Source organism: Bos grunniens, chromosome 21 (assembly GCF_055505025.1).
Source record: "Bos grunniens cultivar Pamir isolate PY7600 chromosome 21, Bosgru_T2T1.0, whole genome shotgun sequence".
Lineage (NCBI taxonomy): Eukaryota > Metazoa > Chordata > Mammalia > Artiodactyla > Bovidae > Bos > Bos grunniens.
The window spans coordinates 43,804,938-43,821,486 of NC_141185.1; the positions used below are offsets into that span (position 1 = coordinate 43,804,938).

A 16,549-nucleotide genomic window follows, 5' to 3' on the forward strand; every position below is an offset into this window, starting at 1 on the left:
TCTTCTGTGTATTCTTGCCATCTCTTCTTAATATCTTCTGCTTCTGTTAGGTCCATACCATTTCTGTCCTTTATCGAGCCCATCTTTGCATGAAATGTTCCTTTGGTATCTCTAATTTTCTTGAAGAGATCTCTAGTCTTTCCCATTCTGTTGTTTTCCTCTGTTTCTTTGCATTGATCGCTGAAGAAGGCTTTCTTATCTCTTCTTGCTATTCTTTGGAACTCTGCATTCAGATGTGTATATCTTTCCTTTTCTTCTTTGCTTTTCGCTTCTCTTCTTTTCACAGCTATTTGTAAGGCCTCCCCAGACAGCCATTTTGCTTTTTTGCATTTCTTTTCCATGGGGATGGTCTTGATCCCTGTCTCTTGTACAATGTCACGAACCTCATTCCATAGCTCATCAGGCACTCTATCAGATCTAGGCCCTTAAATCTATTTCTCACTTCCACTGTATAATAATAAGGGATTTGATTTAGGTCATACTTGAATGGTCTATTGGTTTCCCCTACTTTCTTCAATTTAAGTCTGAATTTGGCAATAAGGAGTTCATGGTCTGAGCCACAGTCAGCTCCTGGTCTTGTTTTTGCTGACCGTATAGAGCTTCTCCATCTTTGGCTGCAAAGAATATAATCAATCTGATTTTGGTGTTGACCATCTGGTGATGTCCATGTATAGAGTCTTCTCTTGTGTTTTTGGAAGAGGGTGTTTGTTATGACCAGTGCATTTTCTTGGCAAAACTCTATTAGCCTTTGTCCTGCTTCATTCATTCATGGACCTACAGTGTGTGTGGGCATTTAATTGCTCAACCATGTACTACTTTTTCAGCCCCATGGACTGTAGTCCACAAGGCTTCTCTGTCCATGGAATTTTCCCAGGCAAGAATACTGGAGTGGGTTGCCATTTCCTACTTCAGGGGATCTTTCTGACCCAGGGACTGAACCCATATCTCTGTGTCTCCTGCACTGGCAGGCGGATTCTTTACCAGTACTGCCACCTGGGAAGCCCTTTACTTGCTCCTATAATGTCCAACAGAGAGTTGGTATGTAAGAAGTGTTTACACTGTAAATGAATGAATACACAGATGGAACTTTTTTATTTGTATTGTTTTGTTGGCTGTGCCATGCAGCTTGCAGGGTCTTAGTACCCCAACCAAGGATTGAACCCTGCAGTCAAAGCCCCGAGTTCTAACCACTGGACCACCAGGGATTTCTCCAGATGAACATTTTTAATTAAAATGGTATACACGCAGTTGATAGAAAAAGAGACCCAAATAGTTTGTAAACATTTGCAAAGAAAAAAAAAAACAAACATTTGCAAAGAGACTCATGTTTGCCCATAAACAAAGAAATGCAAAGTAATGCTATGTTGAAATCCCTATCAGATTGGCAAAAATTCAAGTGTTTGATGATACCACTTTTGCTGGGGTTGGGGTGAGGTTGGGAAACAGAGCCTTGCCTCATACCTGGCTGATGAAAGCTCCATTTAGTACAACCTCTGAGGGCAGTTGGCCAAGATTTTTGAGAATGTACATAATATTTGACTCAGCAGTTCCACTTACAGGAATTTATCCTATAGCTAGAGTTGCACCATGTGTGAAATGACATGTCCAGAGTTATACATTGCAGCCCTATTTGTAATCACAAAAAATTAGAAACAGCCTCATCGCTTAGTGGTAGGGCTACCTAACATGTTACATTCATATAATAGAAAGTTGTGTAGTCACTGAGTTGTGTCCAACTGTGTCCAACTGTCCCCATGGACTACAACCTACCAAGCTCCTCTGTCCATGGGATTTCTCAAGCAGGAATACTGGAGTGGGTTGCCATTCCCTACTCCAGGGGATTTTCCCAACCCAGGGATCAAACCTGTGTCTCCTGCATTGACAGGTGGATTCTTTACCAATGAGCCACCAGGAAAGTCCATATAAAAGAATACTATGCAGCTATTTTTTTAAAAAAGAATAAGGATCAGTTTTATGTATTAAAATGAAAAATCAAAGTGTAAATCAATGTATATAACAAGCTACTATTTGTCCAAAAGGGGAAAGGAAAAAGGGTTATTTGCATTTACTTACAGATGCATAAGAAATCATCTAGGATGCTATATAAGACACCAGTAACATGGTTTCCTATCTTACTGGTGATGGTTTTGGTGGGGCAAAAGGATGATGAAAGATACAAATAAAAAAATAGACATTTTTGTTGTGTAGGGTTTTATGCTTTTTCATTTTTGAACCAAGTAAATGAACTACCTGAGGAAAAAGTGAATAATTTTTAAATGGCAAAAGATTATGTTCATATGTAATAATAAGCCTTTGTTATTTAATAGTATACTGTATACACATTTCCCCAAGTCTTTTTTTGTTTTTGGTTGTGCTAGGTCTTCACTGCTGTGAGTGGGCTTTCTCTAGTTGCAGCGATCAGGAGCTACTCTTCATTATGGTGCATGGCCTTCTTGTGAGGACTTCTCTTGTGGAGCACAAGCTCTAGGTGCATGGGCTTCAGTGGTTGCAGCATGTAGGCTTAGCAGCTGTGGCTCGTGGGCTTAGTTTCTCTGTGGCCTGTGGAATCCTCCCAGATCGAGGATCAAACCTACTAGGTCCCCTGCTTTGGGAGGTGGACTCCTATGCACTGTACCACAAGGGAAGTCCCTTCCTAAATCTTAAGTCTCCATCAACAGTATGTTTGAATGGTATACTGTTCCCTAATAAGGATATAATTTATACTATCAATCCCCTAATATTGGTTTCAGTATTCTAAATAAGACTATGATTTCAAACACCTTTGCACCTCTCTATCATTATTTCCTTGGGATCAATGTCAGGTTGCATCAACTTAAACCCAGCTTACCCTTTAGAAAAGTTGGATCAGTCTCCATTCTAACAGTCTATGCCAGTGGGCCTCTTTCCCTGAATTCACTTTAATACCTGGTATTCTTGTTTTTTAACCCATTGCCAACATAGTATAAAAATATATTTCATTGTAGTATTAGTTTTCATTGTTTCTAGTGGAACACTTTGATGTCTGAGCATTTGTAGTTCTTCCTTTGGAAGTTGCCTGCTCCGGAAGAGAACATGTCACGGACCAATCACACCAAACCTTTGTGAGCTTAGTAGATGCTATGGAAGAATTGCTGCAGTGAGGACTCTAAACCGTTTTGACATTAGACAGTTTCTTGGCAGGTCACGGAAGCACCGCTCCGTGCTTCCATATTTCTCCAGCGGTATACAGATAGCCAACAAGCACATGCAGATACCCAACATCACTAATCATTAGGGAAATCAAAACCTCAGTGAAATACTCCTTCACACCCATTACATTAGCCACTATAAACAAAAACAAAATATAGACGATCACAAGTGTTGGCAAGGATGTGGAGAGATTGTACACTATTGGTGAGAATGTAAAATGAGGCAGACACTATGGAAAATAACATGGCTTTTTCAAAAAAACTAAAACTAGAACTACCAGGGACTTCCCTGGTGGTCCAGTGGTTGGGATCCTGTACTTCCACTGCAGGGGCAGGAGATCAATGTCTGGTGGGGGAACTAAGATGTAGCCAAAAAAGAGAGATAGTCATTTTATTATCTGCTGTATTCCCGGTGACCAGAGCAGTTCCTCCATAAACTAAGAGGCACTTCACAAACATTTGTTTTCTTCCTGTGCTCAGTTACTCAGTCATGTCCGACTCTTTGTGACCCCATGGACTGTAGCTCTCCAGGCTCTTCTGTCCATGGGATTCTCCAGGTAAGAATACTGGAGTGGGTTGCCATTTCCTTCTCCATCACTGCCTGAATACATATTAATTACTTCACTATAACATCAGTTGGGCTTCCCAGGTGGCACTTGCAGTAAAGAATCCACCTGCCAATGCGGGAGACACAGGTTCAATCCCTGGTCAGGAAGATCCCCTGGAGAAGGAAATGGCACCCCACTCTAGTATTCTTGCCTAGAGAATCCCATGGACAGAGGAGCCTGGCGAGCCACAGTCCATTGGGTCACACAGAGTAGGACACGACTGAATGACTGAGCACAAAGCATAGGGACGGCAAACATGATTGATTTGTCATGGATCTTGAGATGTTTGGGACCTTTCTCCAATGATCAATGAATTCATTTTTAATTCTCGTAATGCCATTGGGAGCAGAGTGTGTTTAGTTGACAGCTCCATGTTTACATTTCAGGATCAATAGGACACTGCTCAAAGAGATCTCTTCATCTCTTTTCTGCAGGGCAGACGTGAAGCCACTCCTCATGACTCAAATGGTGCTGCCATTGGGTACCCTGTCAGCTCTCCCCGATCCTGGGTTCTCCTGGAAGCTTGTAGAGAATTCTGTTGTGGAATCACAGTACCATGCGTGTTTGCTTCCCTCTCGTCCTTTTCCTCCCCTTCCTCTTCCTTCCTTCCTCAGCTGTGAGCTCTGAGGACCAGACATGCATCTTACTCTTCCCTCCGTCCCCAGACTAACACAGTGACAGACTGAGTAGATGCTCAGCAGATTCAGTAATAAATAAATAGCATTTCTCCAATGAGATTCACAGAATACTCCCAAAGATAAACTCCTGGCCTGGGAAACAAATATGTATAGATAAAATGGTATTTGAATACTCCATGAAATTCCTAGACAGCCAAGACAAAGGGTTTGGTTTTGCTTTTACTGCTAATACCCTTAGCTACAACATGTATACCTCATGGTTTCAATGGCAACATAATAAACACATTTGGTATGTTTTTGTATGATGCCATGAAATCTTTTGCCTTCTTTCCAAAAGTATAGAAAGTACAGCAAAGCCTCATTCTACTGAAAATGGACACTGTTGTTCATGGTGTCCATAAACTGTTAATGTAGCTATATTGAGCATACAGGTTCTGCTTCTTTTACTGTAATTTTATTGCAGTGGTGATAATGAGACCTGTTAACGTATCACAAGCCTCTTCAATATTAGAAAAGACGAAGGAATAAATAGCAATGTACTTGCTATATTTAACTTCTAGGGTCCTAAAGTAAATTGCTTGAGAAAACTGGATCCCGGAGATTACAAATTTGAATTTGGAATTTTGAAGTGTGTCCGTATTCCACTGGAGATCAAAGACGCTGAACCAAAAGAACTGTGAACTGACCGACATGACAGCCGTGGACTGGGCCAAGCTTCTTTTTGAGAGGGCAGCTTAGCTCGATGATTATGACTTTGGTGGAACTAAGGTGACTGACAGTGGAAAGAACTGGGACATGAAAGTCCTTAAAAAGTTATTGATGATTTTGTTTATGTTACACACCTTTACACTTTGTGCAGGAAAAAAAAGAAAGGACAGTGGTGTGGAAATGGACTACAGGTAAACTGCCACTAAATCAGCTGTTCTCGGGCAATTCTCTACCTAGATCACCTCTTATATAAAAATGCAATGTGTGTGTGTGCTCATTCGCTCAGTTGTATCTGATTCTTAGCAACCCCATGGACTGTCGCCCACCAGGCTCCTCCGTCTGTGGAATTCTCCAGGCAAGAATACTGGAGTGGGTTGCCATGCTCTCCTCCAGGGCCTCTTCCCAACCCAGGGATTGAACCCACATCTCTTGCATCTCCTGCATTGGCAGGCAGGTTCTTTACCACTGAGCCACCTGGAAAACCCAATAAAAATGCAGGTAAGCAGGCTAATCTGGACGTTACAGACTGACACCCTGCAGAGCCCAGGGCTGCAGGGGTGCCTCATTTGGCCCTGCAAGTGTATATTTGTCATAATAACAACTGTCTCTTCACATCCCCACTTCTCTACTCAGTACTGCCTCACACCTGGCCCACTGTATGCATTCACGATGTTCTCTGCCCCTGTAAGTGTCAGCAACTGTCATCTCTGGACTAAACACAATGTTTTCCATGGGATGCTGAAGAAAGAGGTGTCTATGCTATATCTGAGGCAAAAAGCTGGATTTGTTGTTTGTGAGGGCGGGAGGACAGATAATTAGATAGTTGGATGGCATCACTGACTCAATGGACGTGAGTCTGAGCAAACCCTGGGAGATGATGAAGGACAGGGAATCCTGGTGTGCTGTAGTTCATGTAGTCTCAAAGAGTCAGACATGACTGAGCAACTGAACAACGACAAAACACAGTAAACTATGGATTTCTTAGTGAGCGTTTGGGAAGCGTGTGGCTGGGGATTAGTGGATTCTTAACAGTGGGAGTATTCAGGCACTAAGTGACCTTTAGCAAAGAAGTCAGGTCACTGCAACAAGGCTCTTGCTGATTGGCTGGCACTCAGAAGCATGTGTACTGACCGGAGGAGGCTGTCAGTGATGAATTGGGACAGCTTTAAAACCTGTTCCCCTGGTACTTGTTCCAGGGGCCAAAGAACAAGGAGTCTTTTCCTGAACTCCTCTCAGTAGGACCCTTTTTGGATTTAAACATCAAATAATCCAGCTCAGAGATTTGCAAAATTTGTGTGTGCGTGCTTAGTCGCTCAGTCGTGTCTGAGTCTTTGCAACCCCATGGACTGTAGCCCTCCAGGCTCGTCTGTCCGTGGAATTCTGCAGGCAAGAATACTGGAGTGGGTTGCCATTTCCTCCTCCAGGGGATCTTCCTGACCCGTGGACGGAACCTGCGTTTCCTACATTGGCAGGCAGTTTCTTTACCACTGAGCCACCTGGGAAGCCTTTCAAACTGAAATGAAGCAAATCAGATCCCCTGGAGGACTTGTTAAACAGGCTGTTGGGTCCCTCCCCTGCAGAGTTTTTGATTCTGCGGGTATGGGATGGTGTTAAGAATCCACACTTCTGATGAGTTCGCAGGTGATGGTGACACTGCTGGTCCAGGGACCACACCTTGAGAACTATTGGTCCAGCAGTGTTGGATTTGAAGGTAATCAAAGAAAGTGTTTAGAGGGTTTCCTCCGCAGCTCAGTGGTAAATAACCCACCTGCCAATGCAGGAGCCTCAGCTTCGATCCCTGATCAGGAAGATCCCCTGGAGAAGAAAATAGCAGCCCACTCCAGTATTCTTGCCTGGAAAATCCCATGGACAGAGGAGCCTGGAGGGCTACCTTCCATGAGGTCTCAAAGAGTCAGACATGACTTAGCGACTAAACGACAGAATATTTGGAGACTACCCTGGTGGTCCAGTGGTTAGGGCTCCATGCTTCCATTGCTGGGCGCCATGGTTCAATCTCTGGTTAAGAAACTAAGTTCCCACAAGCTGCATGGCATGGCCAAAAAGATTTTTTTTTTTTTTTTTTTTTCAAAAAAATTTTTTTAACTGAAAAAAAAAAATTATATATATAAAGGTTGCAAAGAGTTGGACATGACTTAGCAACTAAGCAACAACAACAGTAACAATATATATATACTTAACACAATATGATACTAGTGAGTCTAAGAATTCTGTAAATGATTTTGTAAAATGGTTTTTAATCACAGCCATATCTACATACCTTTGAAAACTAATGGTAAATATATAGGAGAAAGATAATACTTACTCCTGCTAAAATTAATGACTAGAAAATATGAATTCCAGGACATATTGTAGAAACTCTGTCTCATCCTTTCCCTCCTCTCCCTTCCCTCTCTTCCCCACTCTAAAGGTGTGGTCCATCCTGTCCTGGGGGATCCTAGACCTGATAACTTCCCAGGGGAGCTCCAGGCAGCAGATGGCAGTTTAACACATGAACTTCTGGTCAAGGTATGAGTCACATTAGTGCTGCTAAGTTGCTACAGTCACTCTGACTCTTTGTGACCCTCTGGATCGTAGCCTACCAGGCTCTGTTTCTTATAGAATGTTGTCCAAGGGATTCTTCAGGCAAGAATACTGGGGTGGGTTACCATGCCATATTAGTAAACTGATGTACATCAAAAATACAGGGGGCAAGGAAGCTTACAAGACAGTGGGGGGAGGCTGGCTGACTTTCGAAACTCTTTCATGTCCTCAAGGAGAATGGCCCGTTTGTTTCAGTGTAAGTGCCGGGTGATATCAGGTTGTTCTGTGTCTTTGAAGATAAACCATGCTGCCGGCAGGACACACACTGTCCTCAGAAGGAGAGCCTGGCACTCTCCTGAGTTTACACTTTTACCTTCTGGTGGGGGTTGGTGGGGGCGGGGGTGGTTGTTCAATGTAAGTGTACAAGAGAGAATTCAAAACACTTTGTGTTTCTGGAGAGGAATATTTTTACCAAGAAAATTCTTATTAAGGAAAAAAAAGCCCCCAGGGATTCTATTCTACACAAAAGCCAGTGCTCTGTGTGATATGGAGAGTGAATAGAGACTCGGCACATACTGAATAACGCTGCCCTGTACCCACATCTTCCCGGGAGGATTTTACTAATGTGTTCACGTGCGAAATTCTTTGAGGAGAGACCACAGTGTTCTATTTCTACAGCTGATAAGAGCTGGTAATTTTATTGAGAGCTCAGTACCTTCTTTATACAGTCCTCACCTCAGTGTTATGATGTAAATCCTGAGTCACTCTCATTTTACAAGCAAGGAAACTGAGGCACAGAGAGGGCACACGGCGTCCCTGTGACACACAGCGAGATGCAGGCTCAGGCAGAGGGACTCCACACGTGCAAGCTGAACCCCGAGGTCATCAACATCTCAAAGGCCTAGAGACTCCATCCCTTTAATTACCTTCTCGGTTGTCTCGTTTTCTTTAGAACGCATTGTGATCTGACTTTTTCATGTGCTCACCTACTACTGTCTGTTTCCCCTCCTAGCAGAGAAGCTGCAAGAGGACAAGGGCTTTGTCTGCTCACTGCTGCATCCTTAGAACCAAAAACATTTGTGAAAGGAAGGAAAGGAGGAAAGGAGGAAGGGAGGGAGGGAGAAGGGCAGGGAGGGATGGGAGGAGGGACAGAATGAATTCTGTGTATGAGTCTGCTTGGTAAATGAGACTTGACAAAAGAATGCCTGTTATATTCTGTTTTCTTCTATTGACGGCTAGTTGTCCAGAATGATCTTGTTTTTTAATTTTTATTAAAGATGTGGACCATTTCTAAAGTCTTTATTGAATTTGTTACAATATAGCTTCTGTTTTATGTTTCTGGCTTTTTAAACACGAGGTGTATGGGATCTTAGTTCCCCAACCAGGGATCGAACCAACACATTGGGAGGTGAAGTCTCAACCACTGAACCGCCCAGGAAGTCCTGGTCTTGTTTTTAAAGAAAAAGCCCCATCAGTTTCTTGCACTGAAAAGAACAGAGCTCACCTTTAAGGTGACAGCAGGCAGTCCAGAGGGTGCAGCACCACCCGGCTACATCCACCGGCCCTTTGTGTGCAACTTCCCTTAGGTCACCCTGAGACCCACGTGAGCCATGCTCACGTGGCTGTGTGTGTGTGTTGGGGGGCTGTCCCAGGCTTCCTTCCAGTATGTCAGGTGGGTCATCTCTGATGAGTGGGATTAGTAAAGCAGGAGAGAGGAGACAAGAGCCTCTCATTTTTCTACTTTAAATACGCCTGTATTGCTCGAATCCCACCCCCGCCCATGAGTATCTGTTATTTCTAGACTGAAACACAAGCAATAAACAATATCAAAAGAAGAATTTGTAAGTCAGGAATTGGCAAACTACAGCCCATGAGCCAAATCTGGCCCACCACCTGCTTTGTAAATCAGGTTTTCTTGGAATACAGGCCTACCCCTTCATTTACATACTGGCTATGGTTGCTTTAGTGCAACTATGGTAGGGTTCAAGGGTGGAGACCCTATGGCCCTCGAAACCAAAAAGATTTACTCTCCAACATTCTATAGGAAACATTTTCTGACCCTTGATCTAAAATAGTTTCTTTTAAATTCCTTATAGTCCCCCCCAACCGCCCCCCCCCGACCCCGCCCCATAGAAACGAGACACAGAGAAACGAGTTAACAGAACTGGATTCTTTCTTCCTACTAGGAAGGTAGCGTGTGCTAGTTGCTCAGTCGTGTCTGACTGTTTGTGACTCTCAGCCGAAAAAAAAACCTTTCTTAGCATTTCTAGGAATACAAATATCTGTCTGTATATCTGAAAAGACTTAAGTAAGCTGAGGGTCAGGCACAAGTAAGCTGATTGACCACAGTACTTGACTTTTCCTTCAAGCACCCGGTAATACTTAGCCTATAATATATTTATCTGATTATTGCCTCTTTTCCCACTGTTACCAGAATGTAAGTTTTACTACATTAGGGATGTAGGAAGCATGATTTATTTATAAGGAGCTTGATATTTAGGCCACCTAAATATTTGGGGTTATTGGCATTGATTATATTTATTGATTTCTTCTTGTGGTTTTGAAAAAAAAAGTTTAATGTATTTTGAGTCTACTTATTAAAGTAATAATGAAGCAAAAGCCCATTACGGTTTCTCCAAGTAAAAGTGAGAATATCTGTTTAGCAAAATATGTCATGAAGACAATAAAGAAGTATGCCTGCATGCTCAGTCATGTCTGACTCTTTGTGACCCCATGGATTGTAGCCCGCCAGGCTCCTCTGTCCATGAGGTTCTCTAGGCAGGAATACTGGAGTGGGTTGCCATTTCTTCTTCCAGGGATCTTTCCCACCCAGGAGTTGAAGCCATGTCTCTTGTGTATCCACACTGAGCAGGCGGACTGTTTACCAACTGCGCCACCTAGAAAGCCCAGACAATAAAAAGGTGAGGAACAAACTGGGAGGATATATTTGCAGCATGTGAAAGTAAAGGATTAGTACAGGAATATATAATCACCTAGAAAAGAGAGAACTCTCTCAGAAAAGTGGACCAGAGTCATGCCCAGACATTTTACATGAAAGAACTTACAAAAGGCCCATGTGTTTTTAAAAGGTTGCTTATTCTCACACATAATCAGGGAAGTAATATTTCACATCCACTGTTTAAAGCAAAAATTCACAGTCAGAGGATGTCAAGTGTGAATGACTTGGAACTTCCCTGGCAGTCCAGTGATTAAGACTTTGTCCTTCCAGTGCAGAGAGTATGGATTTGATCCCTGGTGGGGGAACTAAGATCCCACATGCCCAGTGGCATGACCAAAAAAACTGTGTGAATGACAGGAACTTCTATCCAGCTGATGGGAGGGAAATCGGCGCTCTTCCCCTGGAAATGACTTGACATTACTTAGTGAAGCTGAACAGACAGATACCGTACAACTCCTCAGTACTCAAAATGGAGCCCTGTGATCAGCATCGCCTGGAAGCCTCCTGGAAATGCAGAATTCAGGTCCCCATTATGGACCTATGGAGTCAAGATCTGCCTTGAGATGCCCACTGGAGGCCCCTGGGGATCTTTAAAAAGCCCAGACGCCTAGGTGGTACCCAGACCGGCTAAACTGTAATCTCAGGTTGGGACATGGGCATTAGCATTTTAAAAAGCTTCTCATTTCAACCTATAACTGGGGTTAAGAAGCAGCAAACAGATGTCTCTCATATTATGAGAAACACAAAAGTATCTTTAATAGCCAAAATTTGGAAGATAACCAAAATGTCTACCAATAGCAGATTTTACACATGCATGCATGCACGCACATGCACACACACACACACCCCACACATTCTTACTATAAAGAAAAGCAGTGAGTGACTAATAGGAAATTCAGGATAGTGGTTACTCTGTGGGGTGTGGAAGGAAAAGGCATGTGATTGGAGGAGAATGGGGGAGAAAGAGAATTTTTAAAGCCCTGGTAATATTCTTTTTTTTTTTTTCTCCAGCCATGCCACGCAGCATGTGGGAGGGATCTTAATTCCCTGACCAGGGATTGAACCCACACCCCCTGCGTTGAAAGCGTGGAGTCTTAATCACTGAACCACTAGGGAAGTCTCCCTGCTAATATTCTATTTCTTATGTTCAGTAGTGGGGAATACTGGTGTTCCTTTCTTCCTCTTCAACTATAAAAATAGGGTTTATGCACTCCTTTGGATAAAATTTTAAAGTCTAAAAAATGTTTTAAGAGGGTATCTTTTACCATCCCTTCTTCTGAGTTGCCTTCTTCAAAGCACCTCACCCTTCCCCAGACCTCCTCTGCTGCTCTGCTCTGAGCTGGTTCTCTCCACGTTTGCTGAGATGTCAGAGCCGAGCAAATGGACCCACTGCTCTGCCCACCTGGATCTTTTCCACCCCAGAGATCCTGGTTCACTCCATGTCCCATCTTAGAAAGTTCTGGATGGGCTCAGGACTTACACATGCCTCGAAGGCCCATCTAAGGGGCATCTGGGAGTCCCGGGAAGGGAACTCTAAAGGGCATTAAAACAGGAGGCAGTATCTGTGTGTGTCTGGAAGGCCTGGGCCCTTCCCACCTTCACACAGACAAAGCCAGACAGGGCCAGGTGTCAACAAGCCGGGACCAGCCAAATGGTAAATCATTTAGCAGCAGAATAATGATTAAGCTACGACAGGGCAGACTGTCTTAAACTAGAGTTTTCAAAATGCTTTCTGGTTTGTTCTAAACCCAAACTCAGCCATCTAGTTAATGAGTGGGTCCAAGACACCATTACCTCTTACAAAGCATTTCTACCTACAGAATCTCATCTAATCCTCCCATGATTGCAGTGGGGATTACTACCATTTTAGAGATGAAGAAACAGGCTCAGGGCAGTTAAGAGAATTACCCAAGGACTTCCTGGTGGCATGGGCTTCCCTTGTGGCTCAGCTGGTAAAGAATCCACCTGTAAAGCAGGAGACCTGGGTTCGATTCCTGGGTTGGGAAGATCCCCTGGAGAAGGGAAAGGTTACCTACTCAGTATTCTGGCCTAGAGAACTCCATATACTGTACAGTCCATGGGGTCGCAAAGAGTCGGACACTACTGAGTGACTTTCACTTTACTGGTGGCACAGTAAGAACCAACCTGCCAATACAGGGGACATGAGTTTAATCCCTGGTCTGGGAAGGGATTGTCACGTGTCAGAGCAACTAAACTCCTGAGCCACAACTACTGAGACCATGTACTGCAGTTAGTCTGTGCTCCACAATGAGAGAAGCCATGAGAAGACCACATACCACAGCTAGAGAGTAGCCCCTGTTCTCTGCTACTAGAGAAACTCAGCACAGTCAAAATAAATAGAATAAACAAATTTTAAAATGTTTAAAATAAAATCCTTAAGAAAAAAGAGAGAGAGAGAGTTGTTCAAGATCACATGGTTACCATGGCACAAAAACTCACAGCCAGGCCTGCTGTCTCCAAGATTCTTCCAATGGTCTCAGCCCCTTCTGGGTGTGTAAATGCTCCTGCACTCGACTCTCGCACACCCAGAGATGCCCTCCTTGTGCAGAGGGCCCTGGCCAGCCCATGCCTTTCCTTGCCTGGACTTGCCTGCAGAATACATTCAAGCTCCTTAGTAACCTCTCCAAAACCTGCATTCACAGTTTCAGAGATTAAAAAATATTGGCTTTAAAAGAACTTGTAGACATGACTCTCTAGTTCAGTGACGTTAGTCCTTCAAGAATCACTGATATCTTTGAGAATCTGCTGAAACTATGCAACTTCTCCCCAGAACAATGCCCACAGACATCTCCAAGGGGCCATGAACCCCAAGACTCTTGTTGAGAACTGCAAATCAATGCTCCGTGATGACCTAGAGGGGTGGGATGGGGGGGTGGGGGTGGGAAGGAGGCTCAAGAGGGAAGGGATACATGTATACACATAGCTGATTCACATTGGTGTACAGCAGAAACATGATGTTGCAAAGCAATTATACTCCAATTAAAAAAAAAAGATTGCAAATCAAGAGTTACAGTTTTGGTGTTTTCTCCAAAAAGTTAAAATAGAATTACCATACAATCCAGAAACTCCACCCAGAAGAATTGAAAGCAGGGTCTCCGATATACATATATGAGTATGATATATATGAATATGGGTATATATTCATAGCAGCACTATTCATAATAGTCAAAAGGTGGAAACAACCCAAATACCCATCAATGGATGAATGGATAAACAAAATGTGGTATACACATACAATAGAAAATTATTCAGGCTTAAAAGGAAGGGAATGGAATGTTATGATACAAATGAACCTTGACAACATTCTATTAAGTGAAATAAGCCAGTCACAAAAGGACAAATACTGTGCGACTCCACTTCCAGGAGGTCCTTAGAGTAGCCTTAGAGTAGCCAAATTCATAGAGACAGAAAGCAGAGGGGGATTTGCAGGGGTTGGGGGAGGGGAAATGAGGAGTTAGTATTTCATGGAGACACAGTTTCAGTTTAGAAAGGTGAAAAGACTTCTGGGGTAGATGGTAGTGAGGCTGCGCAACAATAAGAATGCACTTGATGCTACTGAGCTTGTGCACCCCAAATTGGTTAAGATGGTGAACTTTATGTTATATATATTTTCCTCTGGCTGGGAAGGAATAGGGTGAGGCTCCTTAGGTGGCACAGTGGTAAAGTACTCACCTGCCCACACAGATGTAAAAGACTCCAGTTCAATCCCTGGGTTGGGAAGACTGCTAAGAGAAGGGCACGGCAACCCACCCCAGTATTCTTATCTGGGAAGTCTCAGGACAGAGGAGCCTGAAGGACTACAGTCCATGGGGTTGCAAAGAGTCAAACATAACTGAGCGACTTCCACATATACACATACACTTACTTTAGAACATTTGAATCAATTTTGTGCATAAAATTAGCAGTAAAAAAAATTTTTTTTACTTCTACCAGTTTATTGCTACCAACCCATCTCCCTCTACCCTCCTTATTATGTGTGGCACAGTCATGTAACCCCATGGACTGCAGCCCACCAGGCTCCTCTGTCCATGGACTTTTCCAGACAAGAATACTGGAGTAGGCTGCCATATCCTTTTCCAAGCAGTAAAAATTTAAAGTGTCTTATTTATCCAAACCTTTGTCACGAAGGGGTATTATAATTCACATATTTATAGCACCTTCTAATTTTCAGTTCAGTTCAGTTCATTCAGTTGTGCCCGACTCTTTGCAACCCCATGAACCACAGCACACCAGGCCTCCCTGTCCATCATCAACTCCCAGAGTCCACCCAAACCCATGTCCATTGTGTTGGTGCTGCTATCCAACCATCTCATCCTCTGTTGTCCCCTTCTCCTCCAGCCCTCAGTCTTTCTCAGAATTAGGGTCTTTTCAAATGAGTCAACTCTCCACATCAGGTGGCCAAAGTATTGGCGTTTCAGCCTCAACATCAGTCCTTACAATGAACACCCAGGACTGATCTCCTTTAGGATGGACTGGTTGGATCTCCTTACAGTCCAAGGGACTATCAAGTGTCTTCTCCAACACCACAGTTCAAAAGCATCAATTCTTTGGTGCTCAGCTTTCTTTATAGTCCAACTCTCACATCCATACGTGACCACTGGAAAAACCATAGACTTAACTAGATGGATCTTTGTTGGCAAAGCAATGTCTCTGCTTTTTAATATGCTGTCTAGGTTGGTCATAGCTTTTCTCCCAAGGAGCAAGGGTCTTTTAATTTCATGGCTGCAATCAACATCTGCAGTGATTTTGGAGCCCAGAAAAATAAAGTCAGCCACTGTTTCCCCATTTGCCATGAAGTGATGGGACTGGATGCCATGATCTTAGTTTTCTGAATGTTGAGCTTTAAGCCAACTTTTTCACTCTCTTCTTTCACTTTCATCAAGAGGCTCTTTAGTTCTTCTTCACTTTCTGCCATAAGGGTGGTGTCATTGGCATATCTGAGGTTATTGATATTTCTCCTGGCAATCTTGATTCCAGCTTGTGCTTCCTCCAGCCCAGCGTTTCTCATGATGTGCTCTGCATAGAAGTTAAATAAGAAGGGTGACAATATGCAGCCTTGATGGATTGCTTTCCTGATTTGGAACCAGTCTATTGTTCCATGTCCAGTTCTAACTGTTGCTTCCTGACCTGTATACAGGTTTCTCAAGAGGCAGGTCAGGTAGTCTGGTATTCCCATCTCTTTCAGAATTTTCCACAGTTTACTGTGATCCACACAGTCAAAGGCTTTGGCATAGTCAATAAAGCAAAAATAGATGTTTTTCTGAACTCTCTTGCTTTTTCAATGACCCAGCGGATGTTGGCAATTTGATCTCTGGTTCCTCTGCCTTTTCTAAAACCAGCTTGAACATCTGGAAGTTCATGGTTCACATATTCCTGAAGCCTGGCTTGGAGAATTTTGAGCATTACTTTACTAGCGTGTGAGATGAGTGCAACTGTGCGGTAGTTTGAGCATTCTTTGGCATTGCCTTTCTAGCATTTAATTGTTTACATGTATTTTTTACTATTAGATTATTTGATTAAATCTATAAGTGATTATTTGGGGCAATAATCTCTTCAAACAAATATTGAGCAACCTGTTCAAATAAATATTTGTACCCACTTTATAATATAAAATGGTATTCCATTATTTAAATGTATATATATTTGATATGTATGACCAAACTGATGACATGGACCATAGCCTTGTCTAACTCAATGAAACTATGAGCCATGCCATGTAGGGCCACCCAAGAAGGACAGGTCATGGTGCAAAGTTCCGACAAAACGTGGTCCACTGGAGAAGAGAATGGCAAACCACTTCAGTATTCTTGCCTTGAGAACCCCATGAACAGTATGAAAAGGCAAAATCATAGGACATTGAAAGATGAACTCCCCAGGTCAGTAGGA

General features: G+C 43.1%; 1 protein-coding gene and 1 non-coding gene across 4 annotated transcripts in view; one reads left to right on the forward strand and one right to left on the reverse strand.

Annotated features, from left to right (window-relative positions):
- Positions 1–249: 249 nt before the first annotated feature.
- Positions 250–16,549, reverse strand: part of ABHD17C (abhydrolase domain containing 17C, depalmitoylase) — an 80,453-nt gene continuing 64,153 nt past the window's right edge. The window contains exons 3-4 of one of the 3 annotated variants that reach the window (XR_015149924.1): positions 13,085–15,679; positions 10,196–10,580 (exon numbers count right to left, since the gene is read on the reverse strand). Coding sequence is in view for 1 of the 3 variants with exons in the window: in XM_086364215.1 (XP_086220341.1) it covers positions 10,565–10,580 (16 nt within the window). In the remaining 2 variants the exon portion in view is untranslated. Of the gene's footprint in view, positions 10,581–13,084; positions 15,680–16,549 lie in introns of all 3 variants that reach the window. The other 2 variants (XR_015149925.1, XM_086364215.1) reach the window with 2 other exon arrangements.
- LOC147349536 (small nucleolar RNA SNORA1) lies at positions 4,789–4,924 on the forward strand. The gene has a single exon (XR_015150780.1). It is a non-coding gene; the product is annotated as a small nucleolar RNA SNORA1 (small nucleolar RNA).